Source organism: Nomascus leucogenys, chromosome X (assembly GCF_006542625.1).
Source record: "Nomascus leucogenys isolate Asia chromosome X, Asia_NLE_v1, whole genome shotgun sequence".
In the NCBI taxonomy this organism is placed as follows: domain Eukaryota; kingdom Metazoa; phylum Chordata; class Mammalia; order Primates; family Hylobatidae; genus Nomascus; species Nomascus leucogenys.
This window is the reverse complement of record NC_044406.1, coordinates 138956006-138972795: the sequence shown is the minus strand read 5'-3', so window position 1 is coordinate 138972795 and position 16790 is coordinate 138956006. Positions and strand designations below refer to the sequence as shown.

The 16790-nt window shown below is 57.3% G+C and overlaps 2 protein-coding genes across 3 annotated transcripts; both read left to right on the top strand.

Moving 5' to 3' along the window:
• Window positions 1–284: 284 nt before the first annotated feature.
• RENBP (renin binding protein) lies at window positions 285–9680 on the top strand. Its single transcript, XM_030807021.1, has 11 exons — window positions 285–338; window positions 503–612; window positions 766–841; window positions 951–1026; window positions 1203–1375; window positions 1851–2075; window positions 2900–2981; window positions 3277–3452; window positions 4726–4857; window positions 9361–9448; window positions 9533–9680. Exons 1-11 carry the CDS (start codon window positions 312–314, stop codon window positions 9661–9663), a joined length of 1296 nt encoding a protein of 431 aa, XP_030662881.1. The 5' UTR covers window positions 285–311; the 3' UTR covers window positions 9664–9680.
• Window positions 9681–9898: 218 nt separating this feature from the next.
• On the top strand, window positions 9899–15597 carry NAA10 (N(alpha)-acetyltransferase 10, NatA catalytic subunit). Of its 2 annotated transcripts, none has more exons than XR_004028712.1 (8): window positions 9899–10060; window positions 10469–10567; window positions 10947–11005; window positions 12235–12280; window positions 12388–12503; window positions 12704–12748; window positions 12838–14090; window positions 14615–15597. XR_004028712.1 is itself a non-coding variant. In XM_003279305.4 (8 exons), the coding sequence occupies exons 1-8, from the start codon at window positions 10040–10042 to the stop codon at window positions 14849–14851; spliced, it is 708 nt and encodes a 235-aa protein (XP_003279353.1). In that variant the 5' UTR covers window positions 9907–10039; the 3' UTR covers window positions 14852–15529. The 2 variants fall into 2 exon arrangements, 1 of the variants encoding a protein (XP_003279353.1); XM_003279305.4 differs by having other exon boundaries at window positions 9907–10060; window positions 14006–14090; window positions 14615–15529.
• The last annotated feature ends 1193 nt before the right edge of the window (window positions 15598–16790 follow it).

The window sequence follows — 16790 nt, the reverse complement described above, 5'->3', positions numbered from 1 at the left end:
GTGTAGGGCGGGATGGGTGGCAGCCCCGTTCCCCCTTCCCCCTTATCCCAGACCTTTTGGCCATCCCAGTTTTTCCCACCAAGCAGGATCTTGAGACCAGGGCACCCAGCAGGAGCCCTGGAGGGACTGGCCCATTCGAGGGGAGGGTCGAGGCAGGAACAAGTGCGAGGGCGGGGCCTGAAAGCCCCGCCCCCAGGCCCAGCGGAACCCTGAAGAGGAGGGGGTGGGTGAGCCGGGCGCGGCTCTGTCAGCTGAGTGACAGTCACGGGACCGTGACCAACTCTGTCTGGCTTCCTAGAGGAGAGGGAGGGATGAGCAAGGGTCTCCGAGCACGACAGGCCAGTGGTGGGGTGCTTGGGGGGAGTGCTGTCTTGGAGGGTCCCTGGGATGGTGACATCTGAAGCCCCGTGTAGAGGTGGGGGGATCCCCGAGGGCTGGTTCCCGAGGCTGGGGGGCCTAGGTCCCACGTGGGGGCTGCGCCTTCAAGCCCCAGTTCCCCTAGGACATGGAGAAAGAGCGAGAGACTCTGCAGGCCTGGAAGGAGCGCGTGGGGCAGGAGCTGGACCGCGTGGTGGCTTTCTGGATGGAGCACTCCCACGACCAGGAGCACGGGTACTCGGCGCGCTTCTGGAGTCCTTTGCAGGGTTTTTGCCCTTCCTGAGGCCCCTTCTCACTCTCAGGCACCTCACAGATTTGCTGGCCCCAGAGGGGCAGGAGGGGCTGGCAAGGCCCCTTCCAGACTTTGCTAACCCTGCCTTCCCACAGGGGCTTCTTCACATGCCTTGGCCGCGAGGGGCAGGTGTATGATGACCTGAAGTATGTGTGGCTGCAGGGGAGGCAGGTATGGTGTTCCCAGCCTGGAAGCTCAGGCACACGGCCCATCGCCTCAAAGGTCTCCCCACCTCAGCCCAGCTGGCCACTTAAGCCACGTTCCCTCCCGTACCCCGCAGGTATGGATGTATTGTCGCCTGTACCGCACTTTCGAGCGCTTCCGCCATGCTCAGCTTCTGGACGCAGCAAAAGCAGGTAGGTGCCCCCTTCCTGCCCATCTCCCAGTGACTCCGTCCATGTTTACTCAACAGGGCACATGTGCGGAGTTCCTAGAGGGGTCTAGAAGCAGCGAAGGACTTGGGGAGGCTCAAGGGTGGTGTGTGTGGGGTGTCCTGGCCTTACTCCTGGCATGCCAACCCCCCAACCTCCAGGTGGTGAGTTCTTGCTGCGTTATGCCCGGGTGGCACCTCCTGGCAAGAAATGTGCCTTTGTGCTGACTCGGGACGGCCGCCCGGTCAAGGTGCAACGGACCATCTTCAGCGAGTGTTTCTACACCATGGCCATGAACGAGCTGTGGAGGGCCACAGGGGAAGTGCAGTACCAGGTGTGTGAGAGGAGGGTGCTCCTGAAGACCCCAGCCTGGGACCCTGCCATGGCCACCTGATGCATTCCCACTCACTACGCAAGTCCCCTCCCATGGACCCATCTGTGGGCCAAGTCCCCTTCACCTCTGAATGCTCCCTTACCCCCATAGGGGTGCAGACGGAGAGGGCCCTATCCACGACCTGCCCCCAACTGGGAAGAGGCCCCTCCCTCTTCCCTGGGCTCCCTATGCTGCCAGACCCTGACCCCACAGCCTGGAAGGGGCTGCACCCCCAGACTGGGAACCCCCAAGGCAGAGTGGGGCAGATCTGACTGGCCCCTACTGGATGCTGGGTGCCAGGCCCCGAGTAGGCCCTGGGTAAAGGTGTCTCTGGGTTCGGGAGAGGAATTGGCTCTCCCACCCCAGGGCCGTGTCCAGGGGGATGGCACAGGATGTAGCCTCAGCCTGGGCCTCCCCTTGCCTCCTGCACCCCCAGACGGAAGCGGTGGAGATGATGGATCAGATCGTCCACTGGGTGCAGGAGGACGCGTCGGGACTGGGCCGGCCCCAGCTCCAGGGGGCCCCGGCTGCGGAGCCCATGGCGGTGCCCATGATGCTGCTGAACCTGGTGGAGCAGCTAGGGGAGGCAGATGAGGAGCTGGAGAGCAAATACGCAGAGCTGGGGGACTGGTGCGCCCAGAGGATTCTGCAGCATGTGCAGGTGGGGGGTGCCTGGGGAGCTGGGGTGGTGGGAGGCCCTCCACTCCCCCACTCCCCTGGGCACCCTGGGGCTTGACACACCTGGAAAGTCAGAGATTCGGGGAGGTCCCCACCTGGGGAAGGTGGAGGGCCTGAGGGCTGGAGGGAGAATGCGGAGCCCCAGGCAAGGCCTGACAGAAGGAGACCCCTCCTGCCCCACCCAAGTCCCTTCCAGGCCTCTGGCCCGTGAAACCCGCCCTGTCTGTCCCCATTCAATGTTTTACCCTCCCCTGCTGGAGAGGATCAGGCCAGAAGTGAGGATTACAACTTCCTAGGCCTGGGCTGGATGCGGTGGCTCATGCCTGTAATCCCAGCACTTTGGGAGGCTGAGGCGGGTGGATCACTTGAGGTCAGGAGTTGGAGACCAGCCTGGCCAACATAGTGAAAACCCGTCTCTACTAAAAATACAAAAATTAGCTGGGCATGGTGGTGCATGCCTGTAATCCCAGCTACTAGGGAGGCTGAGGCAGGAGAATCGCATGAACCCAGGAGGTGGAGGTTGTAGTGAGTCGAGATTGAGGCCACTGCACTTTAGCCTGGGTGACAGAGCAAGACTGTCTAAAAAAAAAAAAGAAAGAAAAAAGAAAAAACAACTTGCTAGGCCCAAGGGAGTGAATCAGCCCCTCCTCAAATGCCCCTCTGAGCCTGGCCCACCCAAGCCAGCAGGTCCAGGGGCTTGGGTGAGAGGGAGGGAGGAAGGGATTTCTGGAGCTGGGTCTTTCTAGTTGGGTGGCTGGGTGGGTGAAAGGGCTGGAGGCAACATTCCCTTCTGCTCCTTCCCGGTAGAGGGATGGACAAGCTGTGCTGGAGAATGTGTCAGAGGATGGCAAGGAACTTTCTGGCTGCCTGGGGAGACAGCAGAACCCAGGTGAGGGGCAGGGTGGGCTGGGGGCCACCCAGGAGGAGGGGAGCGCTGAACCTTGCATTCTGGGCTTCAGATATGGGAGTGCCTGGCGGGGGCGCCTTGAGGAGGCAGAGGAGAGAGGATGGGCTTCCCAAGGCTGGGGGTTTCTGCAGAGGAGCAGGATTCCAGGGCCAGGGAGCTCAGAGCCCTGCTCATTGTTAGGGAGGGAGCAGAGAGGTGCCAGGGGCTTTTGCTCCCTCTGTTCCCTCCCTCAACCCCACCCCCACACTTCCGTACTCCGTACTCCAACCCTCACCAGGCCACGCGCTGGAAGCCGGCTGGTTTCTGCTCCGTCATTGCATTCGGAAAGGCGACCCTGAACTTCGAGCCCATGTGGTTGACAAGTTCCTGTTGTTGCCCTTCCGCTCCGGATGGGACCCTGACCACGGAGGCCTCTTTTACTTCCAGGATGCTGATGACTTCTGCCCCACCCAGGTGGGAGAGCGCCCAGGGCCATGTGTGACCCACGCTGTTCTAAGGCTTTCTGCCCAGGGAGTTGGGTGCTTCTCTAGAGGGTAACCTGGGGCTGGATTCGAACCTAGAGGCCTGCTTTCAGCTTCTGTGCCAGTGTTACAGGAAAGGGGTCATGATGCAGACCCCAGAAGAGGGTTCTTGGATCTTGCCCAAGAAAGAATTCAGGGCGAGTCCGCAATGCAAAGTGAAAGCAAGTTTATTAAGAAAGTAAAGGAATAAAAGAATGGTTACTCCCTAGGCAGAGCAGCCCTGAGGGCTGCTGGTTGCCTTTTTTTTTTTTTTTTTTTTTTTTTGAGGTGGAGTTTTTGCTCTTGTTGCCCAGGCTGGAGTGCAATGGCACCATCTCGGCTCACTTCACCGCAACCTCTGCTTCCTGGGTTCAAGCGATTCTCCTGCCCTAGCCTCCCAAGTAGCTAGGATTACAGGCATGGGCCACCATGCCCGGCTAATTTTGTATTTTTAGTAGAGACGGGGTTTCTCCATGTTGGTCAGGCTGGTCTCGAACTCCCGACCTCAGGTGATCCGACCTCCTCATCCTCCCAAAGTGCTGGGATTATAGGCGTGAGCCACTGCACCCGGCTGGTTGCCCATTTTTATGGTTATTTCTTGATGATATGCTAAACAAGGGGTGGATTTTTCATGCCTCCCCTTTTTAGACCGCATAGGGTAACTTCCTGACGTCGCCATGGCATTTGTAAACTGTCATGGCGCTGGTGGGAGTGTAGCAGCGAGGATGACCAGAGGTCACTCTCATGGCCACCTTGGTTTCGGTGGGTTTTGGCCGGCTCCTTTACTGCAATCTGTTTTATCAGCAATATAACCTGTATTTTGTGCCGACCTCATATCTCAACCTGCGACTTAGAATGCCTCAGCCATCTGGGAATGCAGCCCAGTAGGTTTCAGCCTCATTTGACCCAGCTCCTGTTTAAGATGGAGTTGCTCTGGTTCACAGACCTCTGACACCAGTGCTCCCCAGTCCCATGTCATATGGAGGCCGCCAGGGAGCTGGCAAAACGCTGATGCTCAGACATATATGCCATTGGTCTGGGGCCCTGGTGTCTATGCAAGGATCTACAGGTCAGGAAGCTGATGTCACTGGGAGGGGTCCTTCAGAACGTCCAAAGGTGTCCCACAATTCACCTCCAGTAGCTTGGGCCAATGGAGACGCAGCCAGGTCTGGAAAGTTGGGGAGGGGAGTGTCCTGCTGAGATGCCTGCCCCTGCTCTCCCCTCAGCTGGAGTGGGCCATGAAGCTCTGGTGGCCACACAGTGAAGCCATGATTGCCTTCCTCATGGGTTACAGCGACAGTGGGGCCCCTGTACTGCTGCGCCTCTTCTACCAAGTGGCTGAGTACACCTTCCGCCAGGTGAGCGCTGCCTCCTTGTCCCCTCTAGAGGCTGAATGGGGGAATGGGGGGAGTCTGGCCCGGCTGCGCTCTTGTCCCCTCGCTGAGGCTGAGCACAGTCGCTCAGCTGGTCTGAGAGTTTCCGGAGCCCCAGTGCTGTTCGTTCAGTCCACGAAGAAGCCTCTGCCCTCCTAGAGCTCGAATTTTGGTGGTGGGGGCAGGGGGAGCAGACTGTAAGCAAGCAGACCTAGGTGGTGGTGAGAGTGACAGCTGTGGGAATAATACCACTGCAGAGGGTTGTGGGGGGCTCTTTCCTATGGGGTGGCAGCAGGGAAGCACTGAGCAGGGGCCGAGTCAATCAGGGGTGTGTCTGAGGGACTGGGAGTCTGGGCAGGGTGGGGCACGTGGCACAGCAGGGGGGCCTGGCAGCCCGGGAGGATAAAGGCAGAGTGGGCAAGGGACGGACTCCAGCCGCCTGGTCTGATTCCATTGTTACCTGGGTCCTGGGGCTTGGAGGGAAGGGTGTTATGGGGGAAGTCTGTAGGGTACAGGGCAGAAGCTGGGACAGCAGAGGAAGCTGTAGCTGTCATCCCAGCCAGTGAGGGCTGGCCAGGTGGGAGCTGGTGGGGACAGAGGGTTCACAGTCTGGTGGAGCAGCAGTGGGATTCCTGAGTCTCTAGTTCAGACGGAGAGATCTGGACTCACCATGAATGTTTTCAGTATCACAAGAATGTACATGCTGCCTGGCACAGTGGCTCATGTCTATAATCCTAGCACTTTGGGAGGCTGAGGCGGGAGGATCGCTTGAACTGAGGAGTTCAAAACCAGTCTGGGCAACATAGCAAGACCTGGTCTCTACAAAAAATTTTAAAAAATTAGCTGGGTGTCATGCACACCTGTAGTCCTAGCTACTCAGGAGGCTGAGGCAGGAGGACTGCTTAAGCCCAGTTTGAGGCTGCAATGAGTTATGATCACACCACTGCACTCCAGCCTGGGCTGGGCAACAGAGCGAGACCCCGTCTCAAAAAAAGGCCGGGCGCAGTGGCTCACGCCTGTAATCCCAGCACTTTGGGAGACTGAGGCAGGTGGATCACCTGAGGTCAGGAGTTCAAAACCAGCCTGGCCAACATGGTGAAACCCCGTCTCTACTAAAAATACAAAAATTAGCCAAGTGTGGTGGCAGGTGCCTGTAATCCCAGCTACCTGGGAGGCAGAGGCGGGAGAATCGCTTGAACCCAGGAGGCAGAGATTGCAGTGAGCCGAGATCGCACCATTGCACTCCAGCCTGGGGGACAAGAGCAAGACTTGGTCTCAAAAAAAAAAAAAAAAAAAAAAAAAAAAAAGAGTACAGATGCTGCTGAGATCTATGAGGCAAAAAGGGAAATGGGGGCCCAGCAAAGGAGACAAGAATCAGTGGTGACGTAGGAAGAAAACCAAGCCAGGGGCCCCCTGAGGCCCAAGTGCTAGGAGCAGAGTGATAAGCTGTCTTGACTGCTGCCCAGGAGGCAACTCGAGCTGCTGAATGCAGGAAGGGGCATGGCACCCAGTGGTGGCAAGGCCTGGATGGTGAATGAATGAAGATTCATCATGTGTTTCTAAAGCCACGACTCCGACTCCACTGGTGAACCCTGGTACTGCGAGGACTATAGCAGGGGATCTTATTCTGGGGTCTGTGGGCTTCGAAACCGGGGGCGGAGAATCACATCTTTATTTGTACTAACCTCTTAACTGAAACTAGCATTTGCTTCCATTATGAGTGGAGGCAATGAACCACATTGGTAATAGAAGTGCCTGGCTTTGTCACCGATCGAAATCCAGATGTGTTTATATTGCATTGCAGTTAGAGAGACATCTGCAAGTATCACATATGCTCATCACTACTTCCAAACCACCAAGGTTGTTAGACCTGAAGCTATATCTTAATATTTAATGCATTCATAGAGTATGTGTTAGGGGCCACCAGTTATAACTCAAAAATGAAATTGAAGGAATACATTTTAATAAGATATAGATGACATTAAACAATTACAAAGCTTATAACCAACAGGTAAATCGGCTGGGCATGGTGGCTCATGCCTGTAATCTCAGCACTTTGGGAGACTGAGGCGGGTGGATCACCTGAGGTCAGGAGTTCTGGACCAGCCTGGCCAACATGGCGAAACCCCGTCTCTACTAAAAATACAAAAATTGGGCCGGGCGTGGTGGCTCACGCCTGTCATTCCAGCACTTTGAAAGGCCAAGGCAGGCGGATCACTTGAGATCAGGAGTTCGAGAACAGCCTGGCTGACATGGTGAAACCCCATCTCTGTTAAAAATACAAAAAATTAGCCGGGTGTGGTGGCGGGTGCCTGTAATCCCAACTACTGGGGAGATTGAGGCAGGAGAATCACTTGAACCTGGGAAGCACTCCAGCCTGGGCAACAGGAGCAAAACTCCATCCAAAAAAAATAAATAAATAAATAAAAATAAATAAAAATAAATAAATTAGCTGGGCTTGGTGGCGGGTGCCTGTAATCCCAGCTACTCAGGAGGCTGAAGCAGGAGAATCACTGGAACCTGGGAGGTGAAGGTTGCATTGAGCTGGGATCATGCCACTGCACTCCATCCAGTCTGGGTGACAAGAGTGAAACTCTGTCTTAAAAAAACAAAACCCAAAAAACCAACCAACAAACAAAAAAACAGGCAAGTCATTATGCATCAACCAACATAAGAGAATACAGAAGGCAAAAATCCAGACATTGAAGGAAATTCTTCTTTACCCTCCTGTGTCATGTCAAGTAGTCAAAAAATTAGTAAGGACTTGAACAATGTAACTCAAAAGATAGAATGAATACACGCAGCACTAGTTTTTATTTATTTATTTGTTTGTTTGTTTATTTATTTATTTTTATCTTTATTTTTTTTTGAGACAGGGTCTCTATCGCCCAGGCTGAGTGCAGTGGCACAATCATGGCTCAGTGCAGCCTCAACCTCCTGGGCTCAAGCGATCCTTCCACCTCAGCCGCCCAGGTAGCTGGGACTACAGCTGTGTGCCATCACGCCCAGCTAATTCTTTAATTTTTTTTTTATAGATAGGGTCTCACTATGTTTCTCAGGCTGGTCTTAAACTCCTGGCCTCAAGTGATCCTCCCGCCTCAGCCTCTCAAAGTGCTGGGATTATAGGCGTGAGCCACTGTGCCCAGCCCAGGACTAGTTTTACTTCCTATAAAGAAGAATACACCAACTCTTATGGGCTACCATTTAAAGAGACATTTTCATAGTGGACTTCAATGTAATTGATTCCATGATCCTTTTGAGAAGGGGCTGAACTGACAAGCCTCCCTGAGACAGGTGCCCCATGGAATGCTAGTGGAGAGAGAAGGAAAGAGAGTGGAATGGGCACTGGGCAGGGGCAGAGGGAGGACGAGATGAGTTTGGGACCAATGGTGAGCCAGGACAGCAGTCAGATGAGATTGTGCATCTACTGGAAGACAGGCCTGTGAAGCCGGGAATGGGAGCTCCAAGGGAATCACTTCTTAAGAGTTCATGACAGGTCGTCGCCTCCATCAGGGTTCTTTGTTTCTTTTCTTTTTCTTTCTTTCTTTTTTTTTTTTTTTTTTTTTTTTTGAGACGGAGTCTTGCTCTGTTGCCCAGGCTGGAGTGCAGTGGCGCGATCTCGGCTCACTGCAAGCTCCGCCTCCCGAGTTCACGCCATTCTCCTGCCTCAGCCTCCCGAGTAGCTGGGACTACAGGTGCCCGCCACCACGCCCGGCTAATTTTTTGTATTTTTAGTAGAGACGGGGTTTCACTGTGTTAGCCAGGATGATCTCGATCTCCTGACCTCGTGATCCGCCCGCCTCGGCCTCCCAAAGTGCTGGGATTACAGATGTGAGCCTTTGCACCCGGCCGGGTTGTTTGTTTCTTTGAATCAACGTAACCACCACTACAATCACGATAGAGAACTTTTTTGTTTGTTTGTTCGTTTGTTTGTTTGAGATGGAGTCTCGCTCTGTCACCCAGGCTGGAGCGCAATGGCGTGATCTCGGCTCACTGCAACCTCCGCCTCCTGTGTTCAAGCTATTCTCCCGCCTCAGCCTCCCGAGTAGCTGAGATTACAAGTGCGTGCCACCACGCCCGGCTAATTTTATATTTTTAGTCGAGATGAGGTTTCACCATGTTGTCCAGGCTGATCTTGAACTCCTGACCTCAGGTGATCCGCCCGCCTCGGCCTCCCAAAGTGCTGGGATTGCAGGCGAGAGCCACCGCGCCCGGCCCGATAGAGAACATTTCTACACCCCAGGGCAGAGTTCTTTCATTCCATCTAGCAGTGTCTCATCCCCTTGCCCAGTCAGTTATATAGTTGTAGCCTGCCTGCTGCGCCCACCCCTGCTTTCATCTTTGTGGAGGACGCAGTGTCGCGGTTAAGATCGCTGGTTCTGGAGCCACGTTACGTGGGGTCAACCCAGGCTCTGACCCCTGGTAGCGATGCAGTGGCATCTGGGCGGGTCCTGCAGGCGCTAGCTGTCACTGTCTCTGTTATTCCAGTTTCGCGATCCCGAGTACGGGGAATGGTTTGGCTACCTGAGCCGAGAGGGCAAGGTGGCCCTCTCCATCAAGGGAGGTCCTTTCAAAGGTGAGTGGGGGAGAGGGCGGGGCCGCAGGGGTTGCGCCTCTCGGCTGCCCCCGGCCCTCACTACCTGCCCGCCTCTACCTGCAGGCTGCTTCCACGTGCCGCGGTGCCTAGCCATGTGCGAGGAGATGCTGGGCGCCCTGCTGAGCCGCCCCGCCCCCGCCCCCGCCCCCGCCCCCGCCCCCGCCCCCGCCCCCGCCTGCCGAGGCGCGGAATAAAGGCTGAGTCCGCTCCACCTGCCGCTGTGCGCGCGTCTGTGGGCTCGCGGGAGGGGGGGCTGCCGCGCCGAGGGAGGGGCCGGCTCCAGCTCCGGGGCAGCCCCGCCCCCAGGCCCGCCCCGCGCTGACCGGCTCCGCGCATTGGCCCACCCCGTGCGCTGGCCTGTCCCGCGCATTGGCCAAGCGGCCGGGAGGACGGGCCCGGCGGCCGTGCACTTCCGGCCGGTGGCCGGCCCGGCGCGCACCGCCCCTTCCGCCGCCGCCCAGCGAGCCCAGCCCCGGTCCCAGCCCCGGCCGTCCCGGCGTCGCTTCGGAGCGCGGCGGCAGCTGACTGCGCCTTCACGATTCGCTGGGACCCGCGAGCCCCGCCGCCGTTATGAACATCCGCAATGCGAGGGTGAGCGCCCGGGGCGGGAGGCTGTCCGCGCCGCGTGGGCGCCGGGCCCGATGGCTGCTGCGCATGCTCCCGAGGGCCTCGGCCGAGCCCGGCCCGGTGGCCCTGAGTGTGCCTGCGGCCGCTGGACCTATGGGGCTGGCCCAGCCCGCCGAAGAGGCCGGGGCGCGGGGCCGGGGCTGCGATTCCCTCCTGTTTGCGTGATGTCGGGCCTCCGTTGGGTGGGCTGTGGGGACCTCCGGGGCGCCCACTCCTGTTCCGGTGCTCCGGGCGTTGTGCAAAGTCAGATCGTCACAGCGTCTGTCCAGCCCCGAGGGAGGGGGGCCGAGCAGACCGACGGGGAGCAGGCTTCTCACCCGTGGTCACCGCCGCCTTAGACTGAGCGCGTTACACTGCCCTCCTTCCCTGCAGCCAGAGGACCTAATGAACATGCAGCACTGCAACCTTCTCTGCCTGCCCGAGAACTACCAGATGAAATACTACTTCTACCATGGCCTTTCCTGGCCCCAGGTGGGCAGCTTCTGAATTTGGGCATGGGGGAAAGCAGGCCGAGGAAAATCCCATCGGGCCATCTTGGAGGGAGTGGACAAGTCTGTCAGAGCCCAGGGGGCTGTATGGTCGGTGACGTCCCGGGTGTTTTCAGCTGGCAGGCAGGGGCAAAGAAAAAGAAGGCGCCTGAAGGGAGCAGAGAATAGGGGCAGGATCCCCACTTTGCGTCTTCTTTCTGGGCATGGGCAGGGCACAGTGTGGCACGGGGGAGATCAAGTCACCCAGCCCAGAGGTCATGAGTCATCACACAACTCGCCACTCGTCCAGTTTGTGTCCCTCTAAAGGGCTCTTCCAGCTCCGACATGAAGTTTTCTCATTCCCTTTTCCTCTCTGTCACCAGCTCTCTTACATTGCTGAGGACGAGAATGGGAAGATTGTGGGGTATGTCCTGGCCAAAATGTGAGTCACCAAGGAGGAAGAGAGAAGCTACGCGTGTCTGGTGGACGCCTCTGTGGGCTTTAAAAAAAATGAATCGTCTTCTTCTTTTCAGTACAGTTGAAAGTTTATAGAAAAATTGAACAGAAAGGACACGGAGTTCTCATAGAACCCTCAGCATCCCCTCCCTGCCAGTTTCCTCTATTAGTAGCATGTTGGATTTGTGTGGTCCACTTGTGACAAGTGATGAATGAATGTGATATAATACTGTTATTATTATTATTTTTTGAGACAGAGTCTTGCTCTGTCGTCCAGGCTAAAGTGCAGTGGCGCGATCTCGGCTCACTGCAAGCTCCACCTCCTGGGTTCAAGCGATTCTTCTGTCTCAGCCTCCCTAGTAGCTGGGATTACAGGCACGTGCCACCATACCTGGCTAATTTTTGTATATTTCAGTAGCGATGGGGTTTCACTATGTTGGCCAGGCTGGTCTCGAACTCCTCACCTCAGGTGTTCCACCCACCTCTGCCTCCCAAAGTGCTAGGATTACAGGTGTGAGCCACTGCACCTGGCCGATATATTATTATTAACTAAACCCACGGTTTACATTACTGTACTTCTCTTTGTGTTGTAAGCCCCATGGTTTTGACCAAATGACATGTGTCCACCTTTGTATTATTACAGGATAGTTTCACTGTGTTCCACGCATTCATCCCTCCCTCTCCTTAACCTGTGGCAACCACTGATTTTTTACTGTCTGCATAGTTTTGCCTTTTCCAGGATTTTTTGAGACAGGGTCTCGCTCTGTTGCCCAGGCTGGAGTGCAGTGGCATGATCATGGCTCACTGCAGCCTCAACCTCCCAGGCTCAAGTGATCCTCTCATGTCAGCCTCCCAAGCAGCTGGGACCACAGGCATGCGCCACCACACCCAGCTAATTTTTTGATTTTTTTTTTTTGTAGAGACAAAATAGTGTTGTCCAGGCTGGTCTCGAACTCCTGGGCTCAAGCAATCCTCTTGCCCCGGCCTGCCAAGTAGCTGGAACTATAGGCGTGTGCCCCACACCCGGCAGGCATGGGGTTTTCAGGCAGCAAAGGGTGGCAGGATCAGCTGCTCTGATCCAAGAGGCTCCCGGCCCTCCCCCAGCTGGGGTCTTAGGGGGCTGTAGTGCATGTCCACTCTACAAATGGCAGGGGGGGTGGGGGTGGCTGTGCCTACACTGAGCTCCTTTGCAGCCTCTCCTTTCTCCCTCTCCAGGGAAGAGGACCCAGATGATGTGCCCCATGGACATATCACCTCATTGGTATGTAAGGTCCACCCAGGCTCTCTGGTGGGGGTGGAAGTGGGGGTTAGTTGGAGCAGCCCTCAAGGTCCCAGTCCCTCACCCCATCTCTGCTCTTCTCCCACCAGGCTGTGAAGCGTTCCCACCGGCGCCTCGGTCTGGCTCAGAAACTGATGGACCAGGCCTCTCGAGCCATGATAGAGAACTTCAATGCCAAATATGTCTCCCTGCATGTCAGGAAGAGGTGGAAGCCGGGCTGAGGGAAGGGGGATTGAGGGGGAGAGATACTGCCTTGACGGGGGTCCTGGGGTACCTCGGCTTTTGGTGAAGATCCAGGAAGTGGGACTGGGGGGAAGGAGGGACCAGGAGGAGGGGCAAGACCTGGACGTGCTACCCCTCCCTGGCCAAATCCGTGCAGCTCAGCAGTGCCTTGTTCCCCTGCAGTAACCGGGCCGCCCTGCACCTCTATTCCAACACCCTCAACTTTCAGTAAGTAGATCTCGATTTTTCTAATGGGCTGGGGTTGATCCCAGGTCTGGCCCATCAGGGCACCTGAGACCGGCTGAGTTGCCTTCCAGGTCGGGGGTGGGCCGGCTGTGGGGAGGAGGCTGTGGACCCCAGCGCTGCCAGGATACCTCCGCATTCACTCGGCGGCTGATGGTTGAAAAGCCGGCATGGAGACAGCACCTGCCTGCTGAAACGTGCTCCGTGTGTGTTGTGATGGAGGAGCTCTGGCCCATGCTGGCTGAGGCTGGTGAAGGGCACATGGGCTGTTTAGTAATGTTTGGGAATAGAGAGGTGTGGGTCCCTGGCGTGAGCAGATGCTGAGGAGCAGGACTCAAGCATGACCAAGCACCTAGAATAATCCAAGAGAGAGCAGAATCAAGGAGAATGCACATTCAGGAAGGCAGGGCCAGTGGCCAGGCAGCCTAGTGGATGGGGCAGGTCTGCCTGAGGACCAGGAGGCCCCATGTGCCTGGCACACTAGAGAGAACCTGGCAGTTGGCATGCCCAGTAGACAGTGGAAAAAAGTGCTTGCAAGTGAAGCTGGGGTGGGCTGCCTGTGGAGGGACATGAACCGCACTCAGCCCCTGTTTGGATGAAGAAGAGGGACTGTTGGGAAGGGCGGTGGCCTCTGGGCTGGATGCTGGCAAGAGGGATCTGTGACCCAGATGACGATGTCTGGTGGGAATTGCTTTATAGCTAAGTCAACAATCCTCATGTCTTAGGCCTGGCAGGGCCAGCCTAGGCCATTGAGTCCAGCTCCCCTTCCAGGGACATGGCCACCCGAGTCTGCACACACACATCCCCAGTGCAGACACGGCCCCAGAGCTGCTCAGGCAGAGCCCGTGCTGCCTAGGGATGACTCCCCTAAACAGGGCTCACCGTCCTTCCTGGGTTCTGATGGCTGTTGTGAGGCAGCTCAGTAAGGGACAGGTCGCAGGGCAGGGAGGGAAGGGGAAGGCTGAATTCAGGGCTTCAGCTCCCAAGAAGCCACAGAAATGGATCCTTAGTAGCCAGGCTAAGGACACAGAACGGGGGCAGGACAGGGGTGGGGCAGGCCGCCGTTTCCTGGAGCCTTTGCTGGAGAGAACAGAGGGCAGGTCACACTGGACTTGCTGTCTCAGGATGGAGCCTTCAGGGAGAAAACATGGCACCTTGCTCCAGTAGCCACGATACCAGGAGTGGAGGAGGGTGTCCCCGGGGTACGGGTCTTCCTCCTTGCTCTCTGCCTTCTGCCCCCAGGATCAGTGAAGTGGAGCCCAAATACTACGCAGATGGGGAGGACGCCTATGCCATGAAGCGGGACCTCACTCAGATGGCTGACGAGGTAAGCGCCTGCGTGAAGCCAAGCGAGGTGAGCGGGGGCGGCACTCGGGAGCCCCGAGACGGTGGCTGGAGGCGAGACCGACTTTGGATGCCAGCTCTTGGCGTCACGACCTCAGTTTCTTAGGCTGGGCTTTAGAGGAGGCCGTCTGCCTAGCAGCCTGGAGGGTGATGGGAGAGGCAGAGGGAGGAGGCTTTTAGAAGGGAAGTGGGGAGGCCTGGGGACCAGTGGGTGGCCTGCCTGCTCAGAGGTAGTTCTGAGTCAGGGTTCTGCCCAAGGCTCCTCGGGTGGCAGGGCTGGTCAAGGGGCAGCGCTCTGTCGTGGGGGCCTCCATGGTAGTCAGTGAGCCCGGGCAGTGGTGGACTGGGGCTCCAGCCAGGTGTCCCCACTCAGTCCTGTGTGTCCTGCCTAGCCCTGCTGCCTCACTATGCCCCTCTCCTCAGCCAGCGACAGGGCCAGGGTCCCTTTGTCTGGAAACTTAGGCCCTGTCTCTTTGCTCCCGCTTCTCCCTGGGTTCCTGGTGGCAGCTGAGGCGGCACCTGGAGCTGAAGGAGAAGGGCAGGCACGTGGTGCTGGGTGCCATCGAGAACAAGGTGGAGAGCAAAGGCAGTTCACCTCCGAGCTCAGGAGAGGCCTGTCGCGAGGAGAAGGGCCTGGCTGCCGAGGATAGTGGTGGGGACAGCAAGGACCTCAGCGAGGTCAGCGAGACCACAGAGAGCACAGATGTCAAGGACAGCTCAGAGGCCTCCGACTCAGCCTCCTAGAGCCTGCCCCATCCCCTTCTCACCCCACGAGCTTTCACAATAAATTCGCTCCGTGGCACTGGGGAACTTCGTGTGTGTGCGCGCGCACATTTAGAGGGTGTGTTTCTCCAGGTCCTCTGGTGGGGTGTGAGCCTCGGCCTTTTGACCCAGAGCATCCTGCCAGGCTTGAGTACAAGGGAAGAGCTTTGGAGGTGGGACTCCCTAGTCTCATGACCTTCAGCAGCTGTGGCCGCGGGGAAGGAGGCCCTGGACTTATGGGAGAGACCCTGCCTTGGAGGTCTGCTTGGCCACGCTGAATGTGTTTTGTGGCACAAGCCTGGGCCGCTCAGGCTCAAAGCTCAACAGCAGGGCTCCCACTCTTGGTGGCCTTCAGCCCTCTTCCCACCTTCACCTTCAGACCTTCTCTCCCTAATCACACCTGCTTGGGGCTACAGCAGCTCCGCGGCATACCCGTGGGCTCCAGATGTGGACATCCAACTGCTCATTGGGCTTATCTACAGCTGTCCTGTCTTGAGTAAGGACTCAGCCAGATGCCCCATCAACGGTCCTTGAGTCCTCCCTCCCCTGCCACCCTAACGGTCAATGAGTCCGTGATACCTCTTGAGTCTGCTCCCTAACCTGAGTTTGCATTTGGAAATAATTTATTTTTAGTACAATTCCCCGCGTTTCCCCTATTGACATTTTGTATTAGTTGATGTATTTGTTATTGTTGATGCGCCAATACTGATAAGTTATTGCAAACTATAGCCCATGGTTTACACTAGGTTTCCTGTCTGTGTTGTACCGTTTCTATGGGGTTACACAAATGCATAAAGGCATGTATTCCCTCATAACAATTCCATGCAGAATACAAAACTGGGCGGCTGTTGGGTGCGGTGGCTCATGCCTATAATCGCAGCACTTTGGGAGGCCGAGGTGGGCGGGATCACTTAAGCTCAGGAGTTGGAGACCAGCCTGGGCAGCATGGCGAAACCCCATCTCTACTAAAAATAGAAAACTTATCCGGGCGTGGTGGTGCATGCCTGTAATCCCAGCTACTCGGGAGGCTGAAGCAGGAGGATCGCTTGAGCCCGGGAGGTGGAGGTTGCTGTGGGCCCTGATCACGCCACCACACTCGAGGGACAGAGACCCGTCTCAAAAAAAAATAGATATATATATACATATACACATATATATCAAAATCCTGTTTTTCATGGAGTCACCCTAACCGGAACGCTCGCTTCTGTGTCTTTCCTCCTTTCCCTTCCCTCCCCTCCGGCTGCAAAGCCATCACTTGCTGTCCCTAGTCCCTGGTATTCCTGAACCGTCTCTGTACCCTGCTACTGCAGGTGGCACACTGCTCCTCCGCCAGGTTGAAAATTCGCCATACAGGCCTGGAGCTCGGTTTTCTTTGGCTGGCGCCTCGCACGTGACCGGCAGGCAGCCGGCAGCTGTGGAGGCGGAGCCCAGAGCGCGGCGGGGGGGGGCCGGGGCCGGAAAGGCGCGTCTGCGCACGCCCACAGCTCTCCGGTTCCCGGCTCGGGCGAGACTGTGTTGATTGGCTTAAGACGTGGCTTCCCTTTGTATGGGCCGGAGGCGGAGTCCTGTCCCGCCCCGCGCCTGGAGTCAGTGTCTTCCGGTTCGCAAGCCCGCGGCAAGCTTCGTTCCCAGGCTCTGATTGGTCCGGCGGCTCTGGGCTCTGCGCGCAGGGTGCGGGGGAAGGGCGGGCTTGCGCACTGCGTCGGCCGCGCCCCGGCGCCGGTGGAAGGGGGCTGGCCCAGGCTCCCACGGCGCCCGCGGCGCCCTCCTTCCGCCCCTGCCCGGCCCGCGGGACCCGGCCTGCCCTCTGCCGTCCGTCCCCGGCGGGCCCGATGCCTGTTGGCCGCTCCCTCCGTCCCCATGCGGGCAGGTCCGCGCCTTCTGCGGGCTGCCTGGCTTTTGGATGCTTTGAAGGGGAACA

Bases quoted from the DNA above. Each gene is read 5' to 3' on its own strand.
- NAA10 (XM_003279305.4), top strand. From the start codon at position 10,040: ATGAACATCCGCAATGCGAGG. The intron at 12,504-12,703 runs GTGGAAGCCGGG...GTTCCCCTGCAG, and splicing joins TCCCTGCATGTCAGGAAGAG to TAACCGGGCCGCCCTGCACC. The intron at 14,091-14,614 runs GTAAGCGCCTGC...TCCTGGTGGCAG, and splicing joins TCACTCAGATGGCTGACGAG to CTGAGGCGGCACCTGGAGCT.
- RENBP (XM_030807021.1), top strand. From the start codon at position 312: ATGAGCAAGGGTCTCCGAGCACGACAG. The intron at 2,982-3,276 runs GTGAGGGGCAGG...AACCCTCACCAG, and splicing joins GGGGAGACAGCAGAACCCAG to GCCACGCGCTGGAAGCCGGC. The intron at 4,858-9,360 runs GTGAGCGCTGCC...CTGTTATTCCAG, and splicing joins CTGAGTACACCTTCCGCCAG to TTTCGCGATCCCGAGTACGG.